Here is a 24,020-nt window from a genome sequence, read left to right as displayed (position 1 = left end):
TGATGGGCATGTTTTCGTCTGCAAATTCAATGTTCGTGTAGCCATTGCGTCGCACAGCAAAGCTTATCACCGGAGACATCACTCCAACATACTTATAGGTCATTTACTACTGCTGTCGTACTTGATGTTAACACAGGCAGACGCCCGCTTCTCGACCGTGTACAGTTTCGTGTTAACTTGCCGACACGTCAACCCCCTGCAATGTTCATATACATAAGTAAATTTCCTTTTTTATATTTAAATACAACAAGGGCGTTGCATCATAAGTACAAAGCCACATTAACAAGATTCCAGCTTCTAGTCTTATTCAGTAGCCTCTCAACGATAAATAAAAACTGGCATATAACAAAATAACTATGAGTACATTTCGATGCTGAGCAGGTTTCTGTTTGCAACAAAAACGATAAAAATATCCCTAAGCAAAGCACCTGTCTGAAAACCAGTTTTATACCAACTCATCTGCTGTTGCCGAAACCTTTATTCATTTATTTTTACGCAGCCGCGCAAGTTGACGATGTACCGTAACGCAAAGAACTTCGTGTTGAACAACTTAACCCCGAACACCGAGTACAAGATTAAGCTGGCGGCCAGGACTGAGACCGGCATTGGCGCCTTCACGCCCTTAATTTCTTTGACAACGCGCCCCGACGGTAAGACGAAATCTATGTGATATTTGCAGTTGTACGTGCTGATAATATAACCCCCCCCCAAGTAAAGTGCTATTCGGTCCCAAGCGTTACGCGGACCCTGAGTGAGACTATTTAACAAAAATAAATAACCAGGCCAAGAGGCTATTTACTATCACTACGTTTTGTATCATGACTTAGCATTGGAAAAACATTCATGTAGTTTTAAACTTGCGTAAGAAATCAAAGTAATGTAACAGTAAGGTTTAACCCCTTAACCTCCTATCTGATGTTCTTTTTTCTTTTTTTTCTTTTGCATCTTCTTCGTTGTGTCCGTCGTGAACGTACAACCCGCGATCCCTCACCGAACTCGAACCTGCTTCCGAACGCTCGTAAATGTTGTATCTCGCGCATGCTTATCTGAATGCAACGCATATTGCATGTTTCGTTTGGCGCGCCACCTCGTGACCGCAACAGCTCCGTCCGCGGCGCCACTAGATGTCGTTGCCGGCGAAGTGACCGCCAACTCCTTTGCGGTTCGATGGTCTCCGCCTCCCGAAGAGCAACAGAACGGCGAACTCACCGCCTTCACTGTCTACTACAAAATCGAGCGACGTAATGACGTCATGAGCAAACGGGTCGGGGCCGAAGAGACTCGTTCCGTCATTTCCGGCCTACGCCCCTACACCAACTACGTGGTGTGGGTGTGCGCCTCTACTGAAGAAGGGGAAGGCCCCGACAGCAAAATAGTGAAAATAAGCACAGCCGAGTCAAGTATGTTTGTTTTCATGTTGAACAAAGAGAGATATGAATAATTGCATTTTGACCCATATTTGTTGTAAAGAGCAAGGATATAATTATATATTATGCCTTGATTTGTTATTGAACCGTTTATAATTTTTTATACGTTAAACCTTTTGCACGCTGTCCAAAAAGCATTTACGTGCATGTAAACAGGAAGTGCGGGTTTATTCTATCGTCGTAAAACATCCGAATTTCTAACAGGACATTAATTCCCAGCATATACTTTGAACATTTTACAGACTTTACAGAAAAATGTATGTGATTTTTGCATGCAACCCAAAATGTTCTTATTAATTTTTCGTACAGTCCCCGAAGCTGCTCCGCGCAACGTCAACCTCCAAGCGGTAAACAGTTCGGCGATTCGTATCCGCTGGCTGGCGGTGTCGCCTGAGGCGGCCAACGGCCAGATACGGGGATACCAGATCTCGTACGCGGCCTCACCGCATAGCAGATCTCGCATCGTCAACACCTACATGGAGGACTTCGTTGGCCAGGATCCAAATCGCGGACTGGTGGGTGATTTACCTCTTGTCTGGGCGATGTTGCTCACTTTTGGCTTATTAAGTTTTTTTCTGTGAAAGTTAAGCTACTTTGTATTTGTTTTGTATTTTGTTCGACGTTTGCTGCAAGAGTCCATTAGCGTTTCATAAATAAACCAAGGAACGCGTATACCGTTTTTCTGGAGAAATATAGTATTAATGTTGCACTAAATATTTGATAATGGAAATCACCTTTCCCCGTACAGGTTAAATGTCGATCTTAATTCCTGATCAATAACAGCAGAATGCAAAGCTAGCAATTTAGGTCAAAAACTATCAAAAGTTCTTAAAAGATTTCTTTCGCCAGCAAAGGCATTGTCAGTATATCTTGTTGAAATAACTCAATTTTAATAAGATTTTCTGACAATGCCTTTGCTGGCGTATAAATATCTTTTAAGATCTTTGAATAGTGTCTGGCCTGAATTGCTAGCAGCTTTGCTAGAGTATTCTGCTGCCCCTAATTTGATTATTGATTTTTATATAAGAAAAACGTATTGTGACAATAATACGGACAGTGACAATAGCAAGGTATAGCGTATTGCAGCGATTTTTCTTAAGTGCACTTTGTGTCTTCAGTGCCGGGGCAATAGACAATCGCGAAAGCGCTACGAGCTCTGCATTGAGCGAATGGTGAGACGCATCCCAGTTGCAGGCAGCAATATGCATTACACTACTGGCCATGATACAAAACTAATGTGATCAAGCTTTAACCTAATCGTCCATGTTGCCGACGCCGGCATCGGCTGTCGAGTATTGTTTTTTCGCTGATATTTCCTTAATTAACAGCATGATTTTTTGGTGTAATCGTTCTGCTGTGGACCGTCATTGAATCCACCGGTTTCTGTTTACCCTTATATGACCTTAACCCCTTCCCTTTACTGACCCCTTGCTATATTGATGATGGTGCAATTTTGTTTCCGACTAATTGGTTTTCCCTTCACACTGCAGCATTCTGTGCTACGAAAAATTGCATTGTTTTGTGGCAAATTCATGTTTAAGATATGAAATTAAATGAATCGCATTTACATTGTTTCAATTAAATTTATCAAGAACTGGTATAACCATTAATTTTTGAAAAAAAAAATAGATATATACTTTTTTTGTGTATTATATACTAAGCGATGTGTACTTTATTTTTTACACTTGTAAATTATTTTTTTCCAGGATTATACTCTTACCGGTCTACGACCAAAGACCGAGTACTCCGTGCGAGTAGCAGGATTTACGAGTAAAAGTTCAGGCCCCTTCAGTGCCGTCGTATCGGAGTCAACAAGAGGAGAGAGTAAGTGTTGATGTCACGAATGTTTTAACGTTTGAAAAGTTGCTTTTAACGTAACTAACGAAATAATTCAATTTCCAATTTTTTAACAGCTGTTAAATAGTTTCCATTCGATTTTTAAACACAGACCTTGTTTTGGTTTTAAAGTACCTGGACCACCCACTCTCATCCTCGGTTTATCTAACGGCCGAGTGGTCGTTACTTGGGAAGAACCGACCAAGATCGCAGGAGAACTCATGAGCTTCGAACTGCGATACAGGTTTGCACCATCACGTGCCCCAGAAAATCAAATATTCTTATTTATGTATAGGCTGAAAAAAGCCTAATTTTCTATGTAGGATTGTCGACTTGTTCAAAATGTCGAATTGTCATTGAATCCTTTTCCTTTTGTATCCTGTTCGAAAACATTAGTTGCATATTCGACCACGAAAAAAATCTTTACAACACCAATAGTGTAACTTTTGTAGAATTAAAACAACAGCGCACTTAAAATTGACCGCAATACCTTTTAGGTGCACAGACAACCCGCTGCTCCTCGGCACCGAAAGCTACCCTTGGATAAGCCGCAAGTTCGATCGCAAGCAACTGCGCTTCATTCCCGATGACGTTTATCCGGGCTGGACTTATCAATTCGCTCTAGCAGCCTTTAACGAAGAAGGTATATAGCTCGGCCTGACTGAGTTTTTATTGAATAAAAAATGTATTTTCATGCCCAACATATCTTCATGTTCGTCAAGTATAGGAAATATTTCGCATGAAACGTTTTTTGAAATTTCTTAAAATAATTGCCGAATTATCGTGGATTACAGATTTCTGTTGTTTTGTCTGTAAAGGGCGTTAGAATATCAGTCAATATTTTATTAACCGCATTCAGGAATGTCAAGTTTTCAAGCTGATAAATTATATACGCAAGCCTATTCCTTTAGTGCCCGGCGTTTAGTTAATAGTGAAACTTATAATATTACTTTTCTTAGGAATACAAAACAAAAGTTTAGAATCAACGGGGATGTCGGGATTGCCAAACCAACGATTAAAGGCGCTCCATTGATTATTTGCCTGACTCTATGTGGGCTAAACCCACTCTTAACGTCTTTCCATTTCGCAGGCCCAGGTCCTGAGACGGTGCGCGATATTTTCCTGCCTTCGATCATTCCCAGCTTCGCCCCGCGCGACCTAGCTGCTCGTACGGTCCTCGAGTCCAGTCGTAGCGGGCCCAGCTCGTCAATCACCCCCTATGCTCTGCATCTGACTTGGTCCGAGGTTCCGCTGAGCAAGAGCAATGGTCCGGTGACCGGCTACGCGCTCTACTACATCGAGCCGTCTGTGGAAACTGACAGATACGAGCGCGTCGAGTCGTCCACCACATCCTACTGGTTCAGCGGCGTCCTGCCCAAGCAGCAGTGAGTTTCGTTCGTTGGTTTGCGCCGCTGCCTATCGCGAAGTTTGGCGAAAAATGCGATTAAAGACAATGGGTGTGTTTTTACGGGTCGTTGGTAAAGGTTAGGGATGTCCGTTACTTGGCATTATTCCGATACAAGATATTTTTGAAAAAAAGTATCGCCATTTGATCCGATACCAATGACGTCATTACTGTGGTTAAACATGCCAAACAGATGAAATTGAAAAGGTTATGAACAAAAAAAATTATTTCAGGCCAAAGATTTGCTTAAAGTGAAAAAGTTTAGTTACCTCCAGTTACCATTTTTTTTTTATTTTACATTTATAATTTGAAATCACTGCATTTGATCACAAATCATTGTCGAAATCCCTATATTAAATTGGTATCGAATGGGCACCGATACCAGTTACTACCCTAATATCGGAATATCGGACGAGTACGGATACCGCCACTGGACATCAGGTATCGGCTTCTCTCCGATATTATCGGACATTCATTTTAAAGGTCTCTCGGCGCTCTGCTTTGTCATGCGACCACGTTTTCCGACGTATTTGATTTTAACGTTTTTTTTTCTATGCATGTTGCGTTCCCTAAAACAAGTTTTCACCATTGTCGCTGATTTTAGGTACGACTTTCAAGTGGCTGCTTTAAACGAGGCCGGTGAGGGACCGCGCAGCCCGTCGTTGATCGTTGATGTGGACGACGGGGAAGTCCCCGACGCGTTTTCCAACGTCACCGTGATCGACTTTTCCGTTATCGAGATCTCTACCTCCGCAGTGTGGCTGAATTGGCGGGCGCCGGTCGACGTGGAGAACCCAAGCTTCATGGTCACCTATCGGTAAGAAACATAAATGTTTAACTTTTTTTGCTAAAGACCATAAAAATTTAAAAAGGTTTTGAATCCACCTTTAGCCTTTTCTTACACTAAGCGACTCCTTAGTACAACAAAGAAAAAGGCAATAAAAACTACTTAAAATTTCCAGCCACTTTTAAACCTTTTACGAAACCTTTAACGCGTTTTTTTTTTCGCTTCCCTAGCACTTCCAGTGACGTGACTCCCATGAGGCAGGAAACCTCAATCAGTCGTATGTACATCGATGGCTTGATGTCGAGCACTGCCTACAACTTCACCATACAAGTTACGGGAATGCACAGAGGTGAGTTAAAAGCTTGTTTGTTGGCGACAGGGATCAGTCTGTCAAACAACCGGAGATAAAATCCCAGTTTAAGGCTTGTTCGTTCAACATAAAAGATGAAAATACCCTTGTTTTATGCCGGTAAACATCTGACGAGTCACAGACTAAGTGATCAATAAAACTTGTTTGCATTTTTCTTCAGGCACCGTTAGACCTCTGGGAATAACTTGGACGCTGGCCCGCACCGCTCGCAAACTGATCGCCGATTCGCCAAACGTGAGACAGCGCTTCACAAACGGTCGGGTCCAAGTTGAACTGTTCGGTGCTGTGACCTCTTTCGGCGTGCCAAAGTAAGCAGGCCCTCAAACCGATGGTGATTTAATTCTGCTATCAGATATCCTAACGTGGAAATTTTTCACTAAATATATAGAGACATTTCTTGGTTCGCTTTTCATTGTGTTAATCCCGGGCCGACACCTGCTTCTTCCACAGATACGCGGTTGTTGTGGTTCCCCTGAACAAGCACACACGCGGCCTCAGCCCGGATCAAATCAGCCACGACCGTCTGGAGCGCAATTCCGAGGGTTTAGGAAGACGACGAAGAAGGAGACGACAGGTAAGCATCTTTTTGGTCGTAATTAAACTGCAAAGATATTATTGCCAAAGGGTGTGTCCTTTTTTGTCAGTTTTCTTGACTGTTCAGTATCTGAAAACGTATTTCCGCTATATTTTATGAACAAAATTCTATAGCTTATGGAGCATAAGGGCTGGAGTTTGTAGTAAGACGTGATAAAAATATCAAAGCCCATACAGAAGTAGGTATCATTTTGAACGTTTCCAATAACTCTTTATTCATTTTCAACTTAGCTACAAATGACACCTAATTCTATGGCTAATACACTTACAGTTCTCCGGGTTTTCCAATGTCGAATTCCGATACAAGCTCGGCCCCAAACCCGATATATAGTAACCTAACCTATTGATATTTTCCAAAGGCGATGCAGTCGGAGGCTTTTATCGCGGCGGAGTTTACCTCGATGTCGGATCGCAAGTCGTTCAACGTGAGCGACGGACGCATTTACGGCGGCTTCCTCAACAAGCGGCTGGATGCTGGACCGCAGTATCGCGTCTTCGTACGGGCAATCCTCCACAACGACGTGAGTGTTAAGTAATTTGCGATTCACAAAAACATGCGTACATATTAAAATGTCGCATGAGTGAAAACAAATCCTCGCACTAATGACCGCAAGCTGTTTTTCGTGATAGGCCTGAAGCTTCGTTACAGATTACTTAACTCGCTTCTATTTGTTCAGAGGCGTGCGTCTTATAGTGCATATGACAAAAAAAAGTACATAAATTTATGAGAATGTTCGCATATACACACTTTCAACTACCTGTTAATATATCTAACAGGGCAATCATAACGAAGAGCTGGTACTAAGTTTCAGAATAAAATTACATTTTTTACACAGATATTCTGAAATTTACTTTTAAAATAAACAAATGTTTAGCACTCTATAAAGGCCGTAACTGGTTAGTGATGATAAAATATAGCCAGAGAAGAAAAAAATACCCAACAAACGTCGAGTGAGTCGATATCATATTGATTAAGACGTTTTGATACATGCTTGTATCAGCGTCAGTTAATATAGTGCAGTGTACCTTACAAAATACCCAATTTTATTAAATTTTTATTGGTTCGCTTTTCGTGTCGCAGAAACCGACCGGCCTCAAATTCTCGTCCGGTCCCTACTCCGGTGCCTTCAGCGTGATTGACCCCAGCTCCCCTTCCACCAGCAGTGAGGGGATAGTGGACGCCGCGACTGGCTCCACCTGGATCGTGGGACCCATCGTGGCCGGGGCGGTCATCATTCTTCTTATTCTCGTCGTGGTGTGCCTGAAACGGTGAGTTTTCATAACGCGAAATCTATATTGGCCGAAAAAAGAAATCACCCCGAAAAAAATAGCTGCGATTAAAAAATGAACATAGAATATGCAAACCGTGTGTTGTGTAATTACAGTTAATATATAAAGTGCACAGCGCTGTCTAAACGTCCTTCTTTTTTACAATTTTTACTGTGAGCGTAACACTTGTTCTGTGTTGTTAATGCTGCTCGGATTTAGCCCGAAACGGTGAGTATTTTAACTATACTATGCTTCATTTAACGAAAATTGCTTTCCTACATGAAAACATGGGTCCGGTTGCATATAATTGTCAGATGTCCTTCTAATAAGAAAATTTTTCGAGGTGTAGCGGCATGCCGATTAACCTAGGCGTTTCGAAAAAAGCGGCGCACTGTACATCGCCTAAAAATGTTCTAAGTTTTTTGTGGGGTATTTAAACGTTAAGCTCCTGCGCGCAATTAAGCAAAACTGTACACAATGTACTGAACAAGCAAATTCGGCGGCGATAAGTTTGTTTTAACGATGCCTTTTTACGTTTGCCAGGAAACGAATGAAGGGCGACAAGGAGGTGAAGTACAGCGCGCCGCTCGCCAAGCACAAGTCTTCGTGCAAGCAGATTGAGCACGATCCCGTCGAGCTCCGCAGACAGAACTGCCTTACCCCAGGTGACTTCTAAAAACTTGTATTGCGGTTAAATAAAAGTTTCTTTATGTAAAACAACAAATCCGTGCGACGCCAGCGTCTATTTTTGCTATCGTGGTTTAGGATTTATTCTTGTCTTCAATAACGGCTAAAAACAGTTAACAAACTCTGCTTGTGTTTTTTTATTCCATTAACCCTTGAGCCTAAGCTTCGATAAATGCAGCAATGCAATAATAAACAAAAAAACCTTTTCACTATATAATAGTGCTAGATGCGTATTCTTACGCGTTTTTTGTTTAACTTTATTAAGCTATGATGAGCCATCCTCCAATTGCTGTAGCCGATTTTCGTTCACATGTCGACAGATTGCGGGCAAATGAAAATCTCAAGTTTTCGCAGGAGTACGAGGTGACAAAAATTTTCTGTTAGAATACAATAGTATTTTTTTTTTTTTTTGTTTTTTTGATACAATACAATAGCACATATATGTTCTCCCGCAAATCTGATTGTTAGTTGCCGATTTTAAATGTAAGTAAATATGGGTAAAACATACTTTTAAATTCCCTTTTTGCAATAACGACGGATTAAGCTGCTTCATTTCTCAAAGAAATGTTTCAGACTACAAAAACATTTCGAAGAACTATGGTCCGCCTTGTTTTTTCAGCTTGTTGCTATCGTTATTTTTTCCCACAGTCGATCGACCCTGGTCAGCAATTCATGTGGGAGCACTCCACGTTGGAAGTGAACAAGTCTAAGAATCGCTATGCCAACGTCATCGCCTACGACCACTCCAGGCTCACACTCTCGCCGATAGACGGCGTGCCGGGCTCCGACTACATCAACGCAAACTACATCAGCGGCTACAGGTAACACTAAAAACGGTCAATTTTAGCCTTTACTTGAACGAATTTGCTTGACGACCCAGGGCGAAAAAAATAGGGAAAATTTATGGAAAAAAGGCATTAACAAATAAGTCTCCGGAATTCTAAATTAACATCCGTAACAAATTCAATTAGCTAGAATGAATTTTATTGCAAGCAAGGCATTGGCCGCTAAAAAAGCTACCTGCGACGAAGTAGATATTCAAAATAATAATCTACATATCTGCATACGAGTTTCAAGCTTTATAACAGTATGTGGAAAAATATTTTTAACTGGACTGATTTGTTTTTTCATTTCTTAGGAAACAGAATGCTTACATCGCCACCCAAGGACCTACCCGGGACACATTGCAAGATTTCTGGCGAATGGTTTGGGAACAAAGATCAGCCATTGTTGTAATGATGACAAAGTGCGAAGAGAGATGCAAGGTTTGTCAAACGCGTCTTTGTATGCAACAAAAATCTAGTTGTTTTATGACCTACGATAGTCGTAAAACCTTTTATGACCAGCATAAGTAATCAAGTAGTGGCGCTAAAACACTTGCTTTGCCGAACGACAAATAAATAAATAAAACATAGTTTGCTTGACGTCTTTGTTTTTTAATCTGGTGAATTTATATACATTTGTTCTATATATCATTACTTTGGTAAATTAATTATTAAGGGCTTATTTTATTACTCCAATGTGCAGGTTAAGTGTGAGCAATACTGGCCCAGTCAGAGTAGTGAACAGTACGGCCTGATGAATGTTACACTGGTTGACGAAATGGAACTGGCGACTTACTGTGTGCGGACCCTTATTTTGCAAAAGGTACTAATATTTGAAATATTATAGACTACAGTTTTTACAATTCATAATCTTTTTGGTCATTATAGCTTCGCCTTGAATAATATTTTTTATTTGAGATGTTTATTCTTTTCTGGATTTATTTTAAAGAAAAATTATAAAGTTTTAGCTATATTCCCACTTTCTACTTTGTTGACTATTAATATAATTTAATGTGAACGGGTGGTACCTCGCCTCGTTTTAATTTAAATTCCCCACGCAATCGAATTAGCTTTAATTCTTAACACTTTTTTTGTCGACGCAGAACGGCTTGAACGACCGTCGCGAGGTGAAACACTTTCAATACACGGCCTGGCCTGACCACGGAGTGCCGGAACATCCCACACCAGTGCTCAACTTTATGCGACGCGTGAAAGCCCAATATCAACCGGAGATCGGACCGATCATTGTGCATTGCAGGTAAGCACAGCTCGATTTAATCGAGTTATGTCACCTAATGGTGAGATGAGGTTGGCATTTTCATAATGGGTTTTTATTGTTTTTATCAATCCTTTACTTAAATTCCAAGCTGACAATATTGAGCCCCTAATTTTATCTAGAGAGTTCAACCCTACCCATTGTTCAAAAATATAAACGATAAACTTTATGCGCATGACTTTTTTCTTTACTAGAATTTCCGGTTATTTCCAATCATATTTTCTTAAAATATCCACGTTTACATTTGTCCGCATTGCACTCTGGAACTAGCGCTAAACAAACGTTCCTGGCTCTTATTGCAATGATGTAACACGTAACCCATTGCGTCACAGCGCCGGCGTTGGACGGGCAGGCTGCTTCATCTGTATCGACGCAATGCTTGACAGGATCCAGTTCGAGGACACGGTAGACGTCTACGGACAAGTGACTTGCATGCGAGCCGAGCGAAACTACATGGTGAGTACTATTATGGTTAGTATTGTTTAAACAGAATGTTCACGCTGGAGGTCTCTTGGACTTGCTGTCAGATTTCCAAAACAATTCAAGTTCGACCCCAACAAAAATCGTACTTCTTTCTTTGTAACGTAACCCACGCCGAAGCATCTTAGACAAACATATACGTTAAGAACCAAAATAAAAATTCTGTGTGTGTAAAACTTGAAGTAACGCTATCCTTACAACGTTGTAACTAAAAAGCCTTAAGAATTTAAAAGATCTGTCGGCACTCTTGAGAGCGTTAAAAAATGGCACCCTGGAGTGCCGCGGCACCCCGGTTGAGAACCACCGGTTTAACCCAATATGTAAACAAGCGAGCGTGAAAACGGCTACTAAACGCCCCTCGTTCGATTGGCCAGGTACAAACAGAAGACCAGTACATATTCGTGCACGACGCCCTGTTGGAAGCGATCAGCTGTGGCAACACCGAGTTGCCGGCTGGCGACCTTTACAACCACCTTCACAAGCTCACCACGCCCTCGCCTGACTCGCCGGTCACCGGCATGGAAATCGAGTTTAAGGTAAGTACCATTGCGTACAAACTGCTTGCATAAACAAAATGCGAAGAGTGCATCTGCTTCCACCCCGCATCCTTTTCAGTTGCAAACATTTTTTGGTATTTTTTAAATTTTGTAGTTTGATACTTAACCTCTTACATAGTTAAGTAAAAAAATGTGCAATGAAGGTTGCCTTGTACTTTTTTGTGCTTCGTTTATTCTTATGTATTGTACATACAACAACAACTATCGTATGAGGTACTAAATAAAATAGCAGACTTCGAGAAAAATGGAATTGGATTTGCATTTACACTGTAGCAAAACACAATGCACTAAAGTGCTGACCAAACCGCGGAGACTTTATTCCGATAATACTATTTTGTATACTCAACCTGATTCATTTTAACTGCAAATCACAAGATGGATTATAACAGAAATTTACTCCGGATATTGTCATTCTATTACTTTAAACCCAGTTTTCTGTTTTGCTCCAACAAATCAGCGCTTGGCAAGCCAAAAAGCATCGGCCGCCCGTTTCGTGAGCGCCAACCTTCCCTGCAACAAGTTCAAGAACAGACTTGTCAACATCCTACCACTGGAGGGCACCCGGGTGTGTCTGCAGCCGATCAGGGGCGTGGAAGGATCCGACTACATCAATGCCAGCTTTATCGACGGTTACAGGTTGGTTTTATTTTTTTAGTAAAAATACTTCTTAAACATTTAACCTTAGCGATGTGCGCCATTTGTTGGTTGTTCATTAGTTATTTCAGCTCTATACAATCAGAACAGTCTCATAGTGATATTCATGCGGTAAGAAATTTATAAAACCAATTCTTGTTTCATGTATTAATAAATGTTTTGTCACCTCAGTTTCGCTAAGTGTTGTAATGAATTAAGTCAATGACTTAGCCAAATTTTAATGGTTTATTTGCCAATTTTATTTTTTTATATTAGTAATTTGTCTTGGAGTTGACTTGCTCTAATAATGACTTGACTTGGGCATTACTTTTTACTGGTTTCGCTAAAAGTAATCAAAATTTGCGCCGTTTACTGGAGGATACTTTACCTTTTTTCTAATCGCCCCGCCCCGTTCGTTAAACAAAAAATAAACAACCTTGTTTTGCTTGCAGGCAAAAGCGCGCGTACGTGGCCACCCAGGGCCCATTGCCCGAGACCACCGACGACTTCTGGCGAATGTTGTGGGAGCACAACTCCACCATCGTGGTCATGCTGACCAAGCTGCGCGAGAATGGGCGCGACAAGTGCCACCAGTACTGGCCGGCCGAGCGCTCGGCGCGCTATCAATACTTCGTCGTCGATCCGATGGCCGAGTACAGCATGCCGCACTACATCCTGCGCGAGTTTAAGGTGAGGGTTCGTTACGTGCTGTTTCATTCAAACGTGCTTTATTGTCCACTCGACTCGCACGAGTTTCAAATAGCGTCGTAGCGCTGCCAAATTAATTCGATAGTCTGCCCTCGATGTTGGACAGGTTCGATTAGTTACAATGTTGAATCTCCTTAACGCTTTGTAAGTCCATGTACTTGACATCGTATTATGGGCCACCCATCTGACTGCAAAAGTAGTGTAGGTATGCGATAAGCCATCTTAGTTCCTAAATCAACAAACGTATAGTTTAAATACACATATAAGTGCCTTCGAACGTATTTGCAAAGCGATCTGCAAAGCAAAATACTTCAGTAAAATCCTCGCCGATTTAAGCCTTGCGTCATGCAGTGGAATTGGGCTGATTACATCACTCCGAAATCCGTCAAGAATAAGCTGTAAACAGCTTGAGGATAAGCACATATACAGATATAATTGTTGCGTAAAACGCCTTAAAGGTAGCAATTACCTTTCCTCTACGCGTAAATCCTACTCACAATCTGAGATAATATGAACCACTGCCTTGCACGAGCAGTATATAGTAACCACATTTCTTCGGTTTCTGTTCACAATGACTGCAATTCTGCGATGATGAGATTCTAGTTTGTTAACCACTTAACAGGTCTTAAATTTCTAGGACACCAACCAAGTTGACTTTTAATTAAATTAGCTTCACAATATTGAGCCTTGCCTTCAATTAATCTTCCCAAAAAGCAACAAAAATATTTTGATGGTGGCAAAAAAGGCATGATAAAAGATAATAGCGGAAAGTGAATTTGCATGGAAGTCTGTTACACATGCGCGAAATCCATATTTGCAAATGTAATTAAATATCCAATCATGTGCGAAAAGCTCGTTGTTTGGCACCAGATCACAACAGCTTGCAATCATCAGATCTGTTTGCTAACCAATGATGGTGGTTGTGTGCAAACAATAATGCTAGCGACATCGAACAATCTCTCATAAATTTGATTTGCAACTCAATTTGAAAAAAAAGGCAAATTGTATGAGCAGTGATTAACGGATGTTTGTATTAACTAAAAGCAAAGTTTAATGTCCGTAGATATATTATCGTCTTCGTTTCTAAGCACAAAACTTAAAAGACCTATACAAACAAATCAGTGGTCACCGAAACAGTACAAGCCACGGCGCTTTACTATTATTATATTCTCAGTAAAACCTTGTAATTTTCCTCCCAAGGCTTGCGTGTGCCTTATACATCGCGCCTTATACATCAAATTTGTAATTACATCTCATTTGGCAGGTTACGGACGCCCGGGACGGCCAATCGCGCACCGTGCGCCAGTTCCAGTTCACCGACTGGCCTGAACAGGCCGTGCCCAAGTCGGGCGAGGAGTTTATCGACTTCATCGGCCAGGTGCACAAGACCAAGGAGCAGTTCGGTCAGGAGGGACCCATAACCATCCACTGTAGCGCTGGCGTTGGCCGCACCGGAGTCTTCATCACACTCAGCATCGCCCTGGAGCGAATGCGCTTCGAGAACCTGGTCGATATGTTTCAGGTGAGCGATCGCTTTTATGGTTTAGGGTAAGAAGATCTTTGATTCTAGGCGACGATCGTAAACTCGATGGATAGAATAGAAATGGTAATGGTAATGGTAATCTGAGCCACGTTATTGAGGTTTAAAAACGTTTGGCGAGGTACGGATTGATGCGATATGACTGGGAATGTTTAAGTCATGTATTTTAGTAGCAGGTTTTTTTTATCTGTTATAAAACAACTATAGAACGTTAAAAACTTAGAAGGTATCTTTATTTTACAAGAATGTGTCCTATAAAAAATTGTTTTCATTTGATAAATTCAGAAGGCTACAAATTAACCGAATTTCAATGATTCACGTTTTTTACCGTGCAGTGTCAAATGTTTTTGGGGTAATTGGTGTTCGATTTTGAGGCCTTGCATAATTCTTTTTAACGAAACGTCTCTGATATGTTTGTTTTTGCTTTTGTAGACGGTGAAAATGCTACGCACGCAGCGACCGGCTATGGTACAGACCGAGGACCAGTATCAATTCTGCTACAGAGCCGCCCTCGAATACCTAGGCTCATTCGATCACTACGCCACCGCGTGAATGCCGATCGTTAGGTGACTAAGCGTTTGGTGGCGCCAAAACGGACTAGATTTTCCCTGGTATAGCGAAAAGGAGCAAATGTGCACCGCATCGATGCTAACCACTTTCCTTCCGTTGGCGGCAAAGACCGTCGTTTTATTGTCTTTTTCTTTTAGTATTTTCTTAAGTTACTGGCGATCTGTTGTGGTTACCTATTAATTATTATATCATTATTGATGTTCATTTTATGAAATTTATTATTTCTTGTTAGTTTTTGTTGCATTTTGCGTTTGCGAAGGTCACCGAATATTGTTTGTCTGACATGTCCAAGAACGTCTAAGGCAAAAATTTTTAAAGGGGATTCGAAGTCTACGCAATTTAAAAAAAAATCATTTTCAGATTCGTAAAATATATGTCACGTATATAAGACTTCAACGTCTAAAAGAGATACGTTAATAACAATGCAAACTGGATAATTTTAAATCTGCCAAACAAGTATTATTCTCCTTCGCTTTGATAAAGTTGTGCTTTTTCGCTTTGATCAAGTTGCGCTTTGCGTTTTCCGTTTGTTTTCGGCGGGTCCGACCAAACGGGGTCTTCTTCAAGTGACCTGAAGCTTCTCCATATTTTGTTCGAGTCCACGCCGTTCGTTGTTGCGCGATACGCAAACCCTGCGCTTTGCGTCAAACGCACCTAGCGCTTATTAACACGTCATCGACTTGGCGTCATTGCGACGTCACAAACTATTTATGTCGTCATAGGCTGGCCACCGTAGAGGACGAATCAGCATAGAGAATTTACTCATTAATTAATCTTTAGTAGATGATAACAAATATAGGCATTCATTTCAAAAGCTATTCATACCTTTAAACCTTATAACGTTTTATCGCGAATAATATTGTGATTTTCAAGTGTTATTTCGTTAAAACAAATTATTCTACAATTTTCACAACCGGTAGGTTGGTTCATCATGTCAGCTGACAATGTCACCTTTCCTTGTTGGCTTGGTGGTAACAACAGTTAAACTTAGTTAGTACGCTATTTGCGTTTTGACCTGGACACATGACAAGGCTTGCAGAATAGAGTTGGATGAGTTTGAATGGCTTGGTGTTTACTGTAAGCCTATTTTCAAGCGGTTCGTTAACTTGTCTTCCATTCTACTTTTGTATTTTTTGTTTACACTGTCTTCAAAAAATAATCGCACCACTTCTAATTCATGCTTTCGCGTTTTCTATTATTTTATTTTTACAAAATATCGCATTACAAAAAAGCAATATTCAATGGATCTGGAAACTATTTTGCATTTATTAGTCGCTGAAAAAACAATTTAATAACGTTCTTAGGGATCGTTCATATTTATTATTTTGTTTATGAGCAGAGGTGCGTGTCTTTATCCTTTTAGGGTTTAATTTGAATAAAATCTTGGCTCGTATTTATTTATCACCTAAAAGTTCGTCTGAAATTCTTAAACCGAATCTGTAAGTTATTCGCGCTGGCTCATGTCGATTTCCAGACGCTCTGGCTTCTTCTTTAGCTTGCTCTTTATTTTGGTTAACTTCGTTAAACAGTTACTCTTTTATTTTATCATTTAAGCCATTTTAATGTAGGCTGACTAATTCGTAACCTGTAAGAGTACTTAGTGTTGCCGCCCTGTGACCATACATAATGTAACGCTATACACGCCGACTGCGCAAAGATCTCGTTCGTCGCGCCTAAATGGTAAAATAGTCGTCATCAAGCTTTAGTTAGGGGAATGGGCCTTTGGCGTTTAGCGGATTGTATCGTTTGAATTTTCGTTGTCGTCAATTTGTGTTGTTACTTTTGAAGCGTCCCAGTGTATTACGACAATAAACGAAAATCACGCACGAGATTGTGTCGAATTTGTTCTACCTTAAGAAATACAATATTGTAAAATAAAATCGCAATACATAAGTGGGCTATGGCATAGTTAAAACGTCAGCTATTTATATATTTCTATTTAAAATCACCCAACTCCTATCTGGTAGACAAGATAATGATTTTCGTTCGGAAAATTTAACACCACACAATTTCGTTTAATTAAAAATGTGGTATTTTATTGCGGAAATGACTTTCTACAAAATGCCATGCATAAATGGATACACTATGCAGGGATCTGCAATGTAGCTTGATAATGCATTGCGAAGCCAAAAAGGTCAAGTAGATCGAAATCATGATTAAGACGTTTCGAAACGAGCTTGTATCATCTTCAGTTAATGTTACTGAGAAGCAAAACAAGCATCACTTATAAAAGGTGGGACGAAATTGTTATCAGTCTGAGTTTCTATAGTTGAAGCATTATTTAGCTCCTGCATGAATATTAGAAGAATTGCTTATTGATGAATGCCTCGCATATCAGTACAACCTACATTTAGTAATTTGCACGCGAATCTATTTCTACCAACTGAATTACCATAGAATATTAATATGACTACAAAACGAAAAGCATCAACGTAAGTTTTTTTAGCTGTTGGCAGATCTTTTGACGAATATTATCATGATAATCGTAGTTTTCACCGTTCATTTTCGCAAGTGGCGAAAGGTTTTATTCTTTTATAACATCACCGTTATCAATACGTACTCCGAAATAAGTCATTTCGTTATTTTAGCGCCGCAAGCAACCTTGTATCATGCAACTCAACGCGCAGGCTATTTAACTTCAAGTTTTAGGAGTGGTGCTAAAACCTGACAAGACAGATGTTTGCAAGACAGTCGGTATCAGCAGTTAAATAGGCTCACTGTTTGAGATATGACCTGAAGAATGCAAGAAACGTTACGGTTTGTGGACAGGTGATGTTGCACGCCTTCATGGTCACTGGACGGAAACCCTGCATGGTCACTGGGTATAGGAATCGTTTAAATAGGTGCAATGCATACCTTGAAATTATGGCCAAACGAGTAGGTGACCGAACAGTGCTAGTTGGACAGTGAAGTAACCTAGTGTAACAAACAGCAAACAAAATAACAGAGTGCCAGCAATACGAATAATTGTTTACTGATTTTTATGCCATAAAATCGGATATGTTTAAAATCAGGTTCTCGATAATAGGCTCATAACTTGTATCCATATTATTCAGCAAAACCCTGTTGCCTTTGTTTAAAGTGGTAAAAAACACAGTGATGGTGGAAAGGATCAACTCCGGTAGCTGTATTTTTATTGTTATGCTAACCCAAGTGTCAGTTTGGATGACCATGGGTTACAATCTGACAGCAATCAATCCTATTACTCCAGTTATTCGTCAGTTCGTCAACATCTCGCATATGGTAGGAGATATTTTATATATTATCAGGACTGGACGACAAGTTATATGGCATTATAATAATAAGAAGGATGTGTTAAACTTTCGGACTTCAAAACAAGAATTTAACAGAGAACATTTTTTTGTAATAGGTATTCAAGTTAAAACTAGATAACAAGTTTAAAAAAGAAACTAAGAAATGTCAATCTCGGGTGGATTTATGGGAAGTGGGGTCACAGCTTTACTTTTTTAATATGGTAGAATCCTAGCGCTGTAGGATAAAGCTTTTTATTCGTTTTTAAGAGATTTTGTAACAAAATTATCGTTTGAAAAACAATTTCTCAGTCGCATAAAAATCTGCTTCCGCGTTGATTGCAAATGGGTTCGTAATAAATTTAGGCTACTTAAAAATTATTTTTTTCTCCTGTGTTTATTTTCATTACTTGTTTTTGGATATTTAACATAGGTTCTGAGGTATACCGTTTAATTTTTAAACATCCTTTAGAGTTTATGCATATCATATTATTGTCGTATAAATTAAAGGCAATTCAAACCAATAAAAAACATCAACTAACAGCCCATAGTGTAGGCCTATACTAGCTTGTTCATGTTTCAGATCCACATATTCTGTCCTATGATGTCATCGGTTTGGAATCCGACCGCAGCGCTTTTGTCCAATATATCGCTAATCGGCTTTCCGAATTAAATACCTATCATGTATCACTACATAGAGGTTAGGCAAATTTGCTATAGCAAAATCGTTATGCCCTTATGAAATTAAATCACTGACCTGATAAGAAGCTTACTGTTAACTTAAGAAATAATAATTTTACCTACAGAAACGTTTTGGTATTCCAGCGACCAACGATTCAAGTGGTTTGATCATAACGTTAAGTCAATCAATGCTCATCGTTGGATCAGCTTTAGGTGCGACAACCAGCAGGTTCTGGGTTCAAACTTTAAGGTTTGATTTGTGGAAAGTTCTTTTTTATATATTAACATTACAAATTTGATACTCATCCGTGTTATATACAGTAGGAAAGTTACTTTTAGGTTACTTATCTATTTTCAAATTCTTTGCTTTGTAAGTAGGTTGCAACAAAACATACAGTAGGGCATTCTTATGACACGCAGTCTACGAATTTACAGGGTTACTTTTGATATACATTGCATGAGAAACTATTGCTAAATGCCCAAGTATACTTTGCGTCCTGGTGGTTTGATGCATTTTTTGTAAGCTGGATAACGCAAGCGATATTTTACTTTTCCCATTATACTTTTTGTTATTTGACAACACGATATGCTTTTTTGCACAGCCGCAGGGGAGTCATGACGATTATTCATGTAGCCCTGTTTCTTTCAACGGTACTCATGTCACCAGTGGCCTATTTGGCCAACTCTTACGAAGCGCTCATAATCGGGCGCTTCCTTAACGGCATCGCGCGAGGAACTTCTTTCAGCGTTGCTCCATTGTTCGTAGCAGAGCTGGCTTCACGAAAGACTTTTGCCTTCTACCAAACTCCGCCTGGCTGGTTGATGCAGATAAGCGCCGGAGTGGCCAACGGTTTAGGCCTCCCGGCTGTTCTAGGTGGTGCGACCAATTGGCCGATATTTTTAGCCATTCCAGGGCTATTTTCGCTGCTTTATCTCGTCTGTCTTCCCTGGATACCACACACGGTCACATGGAAACTGAAGCAGGAGCGGAGCGCCGAGATTGCAGGAGTGAAAGCGGCGAAGGAAAATCCTCCGTCGTTAAAACTGCTTCGTCGGATGCGGGTCGGATCTGATGAAGAAGTATTGAGAGAGCACGAAGCCTGGAAGGCTGAGATGGAGGCCGACGAGCATATGGAACGAGCCTCGGTGCGCCAAATTCTAACAACTGGAAAATACAGACGCCAGCTCATCGCCGCCATTCTGCTGCAGTTTGCACTTCAGGCGACGGGAATTCAGGCTCTATTTCAGTATACTAACACATTATTTGAAGCAGCTGGAATTGAACAGGAGAATTCTACTTTCTACACCATAGGTTTGTTATTGAAAATGCCTCTCTTGTATTAGGGTTCTCAACAAGGTAGACTTTTGTTCTTATTATAGTGCACGCAAATTACGCCCATATGTTAATCTTTCTTACGGATACGAGATATAAGCGCATTGACATTTTTGTTAGTCAACGTCCGCGCCTTCAGGGCATTTGTATTTTGAGTGGATTTTAGTGCTTGACAACTAGAATAACGATATGTAAATAGGAAAAAATTATGGACAGGGTTGGCTAAAACGAAAATGGTTAGTCTCAATGGCGGAACGTTTAAAATATCGTGATACTAAAATTACCCGTAATTTAATTAAAATTTAGGTTTTCAAAGAATATTTATTCATCCGAAAATAAATCGACTGCGTCAGCTTCGCGTTGCTGTACCTCTCAGTTATTAACATTGCCTCTTTTTTCAACTAATAAACATTGCCCACATGTTTTCTTAAATAATTACCCTGTGAACGCCAATACGTCAGTAAAGTACGTAAGTTAAATATCTACAACTGATTTGCACCCGACAAAAAATAAAAACTGATTAATCAAAAGTAACAAAAAACAAACAAAAAATAACAATCATTTTACAACTATAGGTATATTCGTGGCTATGTCGATGACTACCGCTTTCTCCACGGCCGTGCTAACCAGAGTCGGGTCTCGCAAGATGCTTTTGGCAGGTTTGTCAACCTGCTCGATCGGGTTATTGCTTCTTATTGCCTCCACATCTATCAGCGACCGAGTCCCGAGCATGAAATACGTAGCAGTCGCCGCCATGTTACTCCTCATTGTCGGAATCTCGCTCGGTCCTATTCTCACCGCCCTGCTTTTGCCCACTCTTGTCACAACCCAGGTCACCAGACCTAATGCCCTTTGGATCTCCGGCATTTTGTTCTGGTTTACCGCCGCCATCATTGCTTTTGTGATCCCCTTCACTCTGGAAGCCTGGGGAGGACTGGCATATCTGCCATTTCTGTTTTTAGTCGTCGCTGAGGTAAATAGAAAATAAGTGTTTCCCACCTCTTGCTCAGGAAGTTATTTTATCTAATTGTAATTATTTTATCTACTGTATTAACGATTTTCGAAACCTAACATTCGTAAATATTAATCGTTTAATTCATACGGTAATATTTACAAATTACCTTTACAGTATGTTAAGCATAATAGTTATCTATAACAGAATAGTTTGAACTGTATATTATAGAAAGCCAGGTTCAGATCAAGTTATTGTTATTAAACCAAACCATTGCTGCAAGATCGGTTAAACCCAACTGAGTCGGACTCCAAAAGAAAAATAAACAGTCCGACGACCCAACAATGGGTCGCGAGCATTGCTGTAGACGACGGTAAAATAAATTGATCCCGATATCATTCAGTACATGTGTTTTAATTTTGCAGATTTTCTACATAATGTTTTTCGTACCGGAAACCCGCAACAAATCAGTGTCGGAAATTCAGAAATACTTTGAAACTAGCAAGAAATCGATTCGCCGCAAGAGCGCGCGAAACGGGAGCAAGATGCATTTCAGCAATCAACACGCGGAAGAACACGTGGAATAATATATATATCAAAAAAACAGCTCCTCTGCTAATTTTTTTTCGTTTGTGTGTTTTCCATGTATTGTACGAACGTTTGGTGTCATTCACCCTGACGAAGGCGATTTGCATAGGTTCCCGAAACGTTGGTAAAAAAATACAATTACCAAAGGAGCTATTTTTTTATATTACTATGTCTGGTAGCAACAGTTTATATACGTGGAATGATATATTTGCATTTATCGGCCAATATAGGCGTGAAATAACGTTGTTCTGCAATTGACACAGCAGCATATCGGGCAACTTTTATCGAATTGAGTGTTGCCATGTGTTGTTTTAATAACGCTATTTGAAACGGCTTGCCATTTGATAGAAAGGTGCGTTTGACATGCTAATTGCACTTGGACGACCCCGCTTCGTACATATTGGTCTTTTTATCTTGATTTTTTACTAATAAACGCAAACACTTTTATTACTTTAACTTTTAGCAGAACTGAATAACCTCTCCATCAATTCTCTTTAACATCTGGAAAGTAATTTCTTGTTAGATATTTTTGGCGTAGGCCTATATAAGCAGAGTTGCAGCAAAATTTTTTTGCTAAAATTATGCTCAAAACTTAGCTTGTGATATCTTACATAAGCAAGTCAATTCACTAATTTTATTCATAAATCTATTTTGGAATTTTTAATATAAAATCAATTAGCGCGAAATCAGTTGAGAGGTGGTGCAACTTTAAGTTGGAAAGATTCATTGTTCAGAAGAGCGAGTTGTGACTGTTATTAACTCCAGAGGTGTTTGGCTGCACAAAAACAAGTTTTCGAATTAAAACACTTTTGCTCAAACTCTAAAAATTATACATCGCATTTATCTTGATTCAAATTGTTTTATGAAAATGCAACAACCACAAGTAGCGACTTTTGAAAAATACATAATAATTAGAAATTTAACAACTTTTTACTGAAGATTTGCTAATATCGGGTAAATATATGTGAAATCATTGCCTATATTAAAACTCCCGGTCTGTTAAGAACATTATTGCGTTTCTCCCTGGCGCAGATTTAATCACTAAATTAACTGACATGTCAGGCAAAATTACGACGTACCCTTACCTATGCAATGACCCCGAAGTGATGTATTACAGTATCAAGGGTTTAAGGGCACATAGCCATTCCAACCTTAAACTATACCTTTTGCCTATTTTAACCACGTAAAAGCAACCCTTTTCGACAGAATAGCATGACTTATGTTTCTAGTATGTCTTAGCGGAGTAAAAAATCACTTTAGCCCAACGGTGTCGTGAGTTTCGTTATAAAGGCGTTTCCTTTGAAAGGGGCCACGAAGCATAAAGGGTTGAGAACCACTGAGCTAAGCTCATGTTACACTCGATAGAGGAACAAGATTTGACAAATTTTGCTTTTAGGTGGTTATAGCCCCAAAACTGCGAGGAGTGCAAAATAGGCCGCGGGCCGGATGATTTGTGTTAGCTTACCCTCCCCTGGTTTAGAACCACTGGACTAGAATAGGTTGACATAAATACGCCGTCCTTTGATAAAATGTGTAATAAAAATACTACCGCGAATCGGACTTAGTTTTGTCATTTATCAATATTTAACTGACCAAGTTGTTAATTTAATTGTGTGGTCGGCTTATTGATTATATAATCTAGAATCTTAGTTTATTAGATCAGGGGTGGGCAGCTTACGGCCCGGTAATGTAAATCCTCCAGCTCGTCAGCTCTTTTGCAAACTGGGCAGTAAGCCGGTTCCTGTGTTTTTTGTGTGTTTTAACTACGTATGTGAATATAAAACACTCCACGCGAAACCTATTTACATATTTCATATATTTGCGTTTGAGAAAATCGTTTCAGCTTAAGGGCGCCGTTCATCGCCAACTTAGTACGGTATATTTGAATGCATTTTATGGTGCTGCAAACTGGTTTTTGCGTGTTTAAAATATGAACATAATTACGATATTTAGGGCTTATTCCTATTCAAATTCCTTCAAAACTAGATTACCAATTAAACTTGTTTAACTGAATATATCATGTTGGAAATTGCCTTGACCCTTGCACATGGTTGTCGATACCAACTCCAAAGAATTAAAAATTCAGAAAGTTCATAAAACCGTTCATATTTTAAAGTTTTACCTTGGACAATGGCTAAGTAAACATGTTTTATTTACGGTTTATTTAAAAGGCAAGTAACCCTTTAAAGTATGTTTAATAAATGAAGACCCAGTTAAATTGTTAACCTTAGCAAGTCAATTGAAAGTCAAGC

At 39.9% G+C, this 24,020-nt stretch overlaps 2 protein-coding genes across 4 annotated transcripts in view; both read left to right on the top strand.

Annotated features, from left to right (window-relative positions):
- Positions 1 to 16,789, top strand: part of LOC146164493 (receptor-type tyrosine-protein phosphatase F-like) — a 49,216-nt gene extending 32,427 nt beyond the window's left edge. Inside the window, exons 13-38 of one of the 3 annotated variants that reach the window (XM_083381398.1) lie at positions 500 to 650; positions 1,104 to 1,400; positions 1,737 to 1,942; positions 2,546 to 2,599; positions 3,134 to 3,251; positions 3,396 to 3,507; positions 3,761 to 3,906; positions 4,354 to 4,648; positions 5,273 to 5,485; positions 5,686 to 5,804; positions 5,986 to 6,133; positions 6,276 to 6,399; positions 6,779 to 6,940; positions 7,501 to 7,688; positions 8,232 to 8,353; positions 8,641 to 8,738; positions 9,024 to 9,196; positions 9,514 to 9,640; positions 9,903 to 10,022; positions 10,303 to 10,457; positions 10,808 to 10,931; positions 11,330 to 11,491; positions 11,970 to 12,148; positions 12,598 to 12,835; positions 14,118 to 14,375; positions 14,826 to 16,789. In XM_083381398.1, the coding sequence (XP_083237524.1) occupies positions 500 to 650; positions 1,104 to 1,400; positions 1,737 to 1,942; positions 2,546 to 2,599; positions 3,134 to 3,251; positions 3,396 to 3,507; positions 3,761 to 3,906; positions 4,354 to 4,648; positions 5,273 to 5,485; positions 5,686 to 5,804; positions 5,986 to 6,133; positions 6,276 to 6,399; positions 6,779 to 6,940; positions 7,501 to 7,688; positions 8,232 to 8,353; positions 8,641 to 8,738; positions 9,024 to 9,196; positions 9,514 to 9,640; positions 9,903 to 10,022; positions 10,303 to 10,457; positions 10,808 to 10,931; positions 11,330 to 11,491; positions 11,970 to 12,148; positions 12,598 to 12,835; positions 14,118 to 14,375; positions 14,826 to 14,945 (4,209 nt within the window). In that variant the 3' untranslated portion in view covers positions 14,946 to 16,789. Of the gene's footprint in view, positions 1 to 499; positions 651 to 1,103; positions 1,401 to 1,736; positions 1,961 to 2,545; positions 2,600 to 3,133; positions 3,252 to 3,395; positions 3,508 to 3,760; positions 3,907 to 4,353; positions 4,649 to 5,272; positions 5,486 to 5,685; positions 5,805 to 5,985; positions 6,134 to 6,275; positions 6,415 to 6,778; positions 6,941 to 7,500; positions 7,689 to 8,231; positions 8,354 to 8,640; positions 8,739 to 9,023; positions 9,197 to 9,513; positions 9,641 to 9,902; positions 10,023 to 10,302; positions 10,458 to 10,807; positions 10,932 to 11,329; positions 11,492 to 11,969; positions 12,149 to 12,597; positions 12,836 to 14,117; positions 14,376 to 14,825 lie in introns of all 3 variants that reach the window. The other 2 variants (XM_083381399.1, XM_083381400.1) reach the window with 2 other exon arrangements.
- A 580-nt stretch (positions 16,790 to 17,369) lies between these two features.
- LOC146164492 (solute carrier family 2, facilitated glucose transporter member 7-like) lies at positions 17,370 to 21,767 on the top strand. Its single transcript, XM_083380734.1, has 6 exons — positions 17,370 to 17,395; positions 18,020 to 18,206; positions 19,021 to 19,145; positions 19,498 to 20,207; positions 20,804 to 21,201; positions 21,606 to 21,767. Exons 1-6 carry the CDS (start codon positions 17,370 to 17,372, stop codon positions 21,765 to 21,767), a joined length of 1,608 nt encoding a protein of 535 aa, XP_083236860.1.
- Positions 21,768 to 24,020: the final 2,253 nt, after the last annotated feature.

The sequence above is a fragment of the Ascidiella aspersa genome, chromosome 2, assembly GCF_963924565.1.
Source record: "Ascidiella aspersa chromosome 2, kaAscAspe10.2, whole genome shotgun sequence".
Classification (NCBI taxonomy): domain Eukaryota; kingdom Metazoa; phylum Chordata; class Ascidiacea; order Phlebobranchia; family Ascidiidae; genus Ascidiella; species Ascidiella aspersa.
This window is presented reverse-complemented; position numbering and strand designations above follow the sequence as displayed.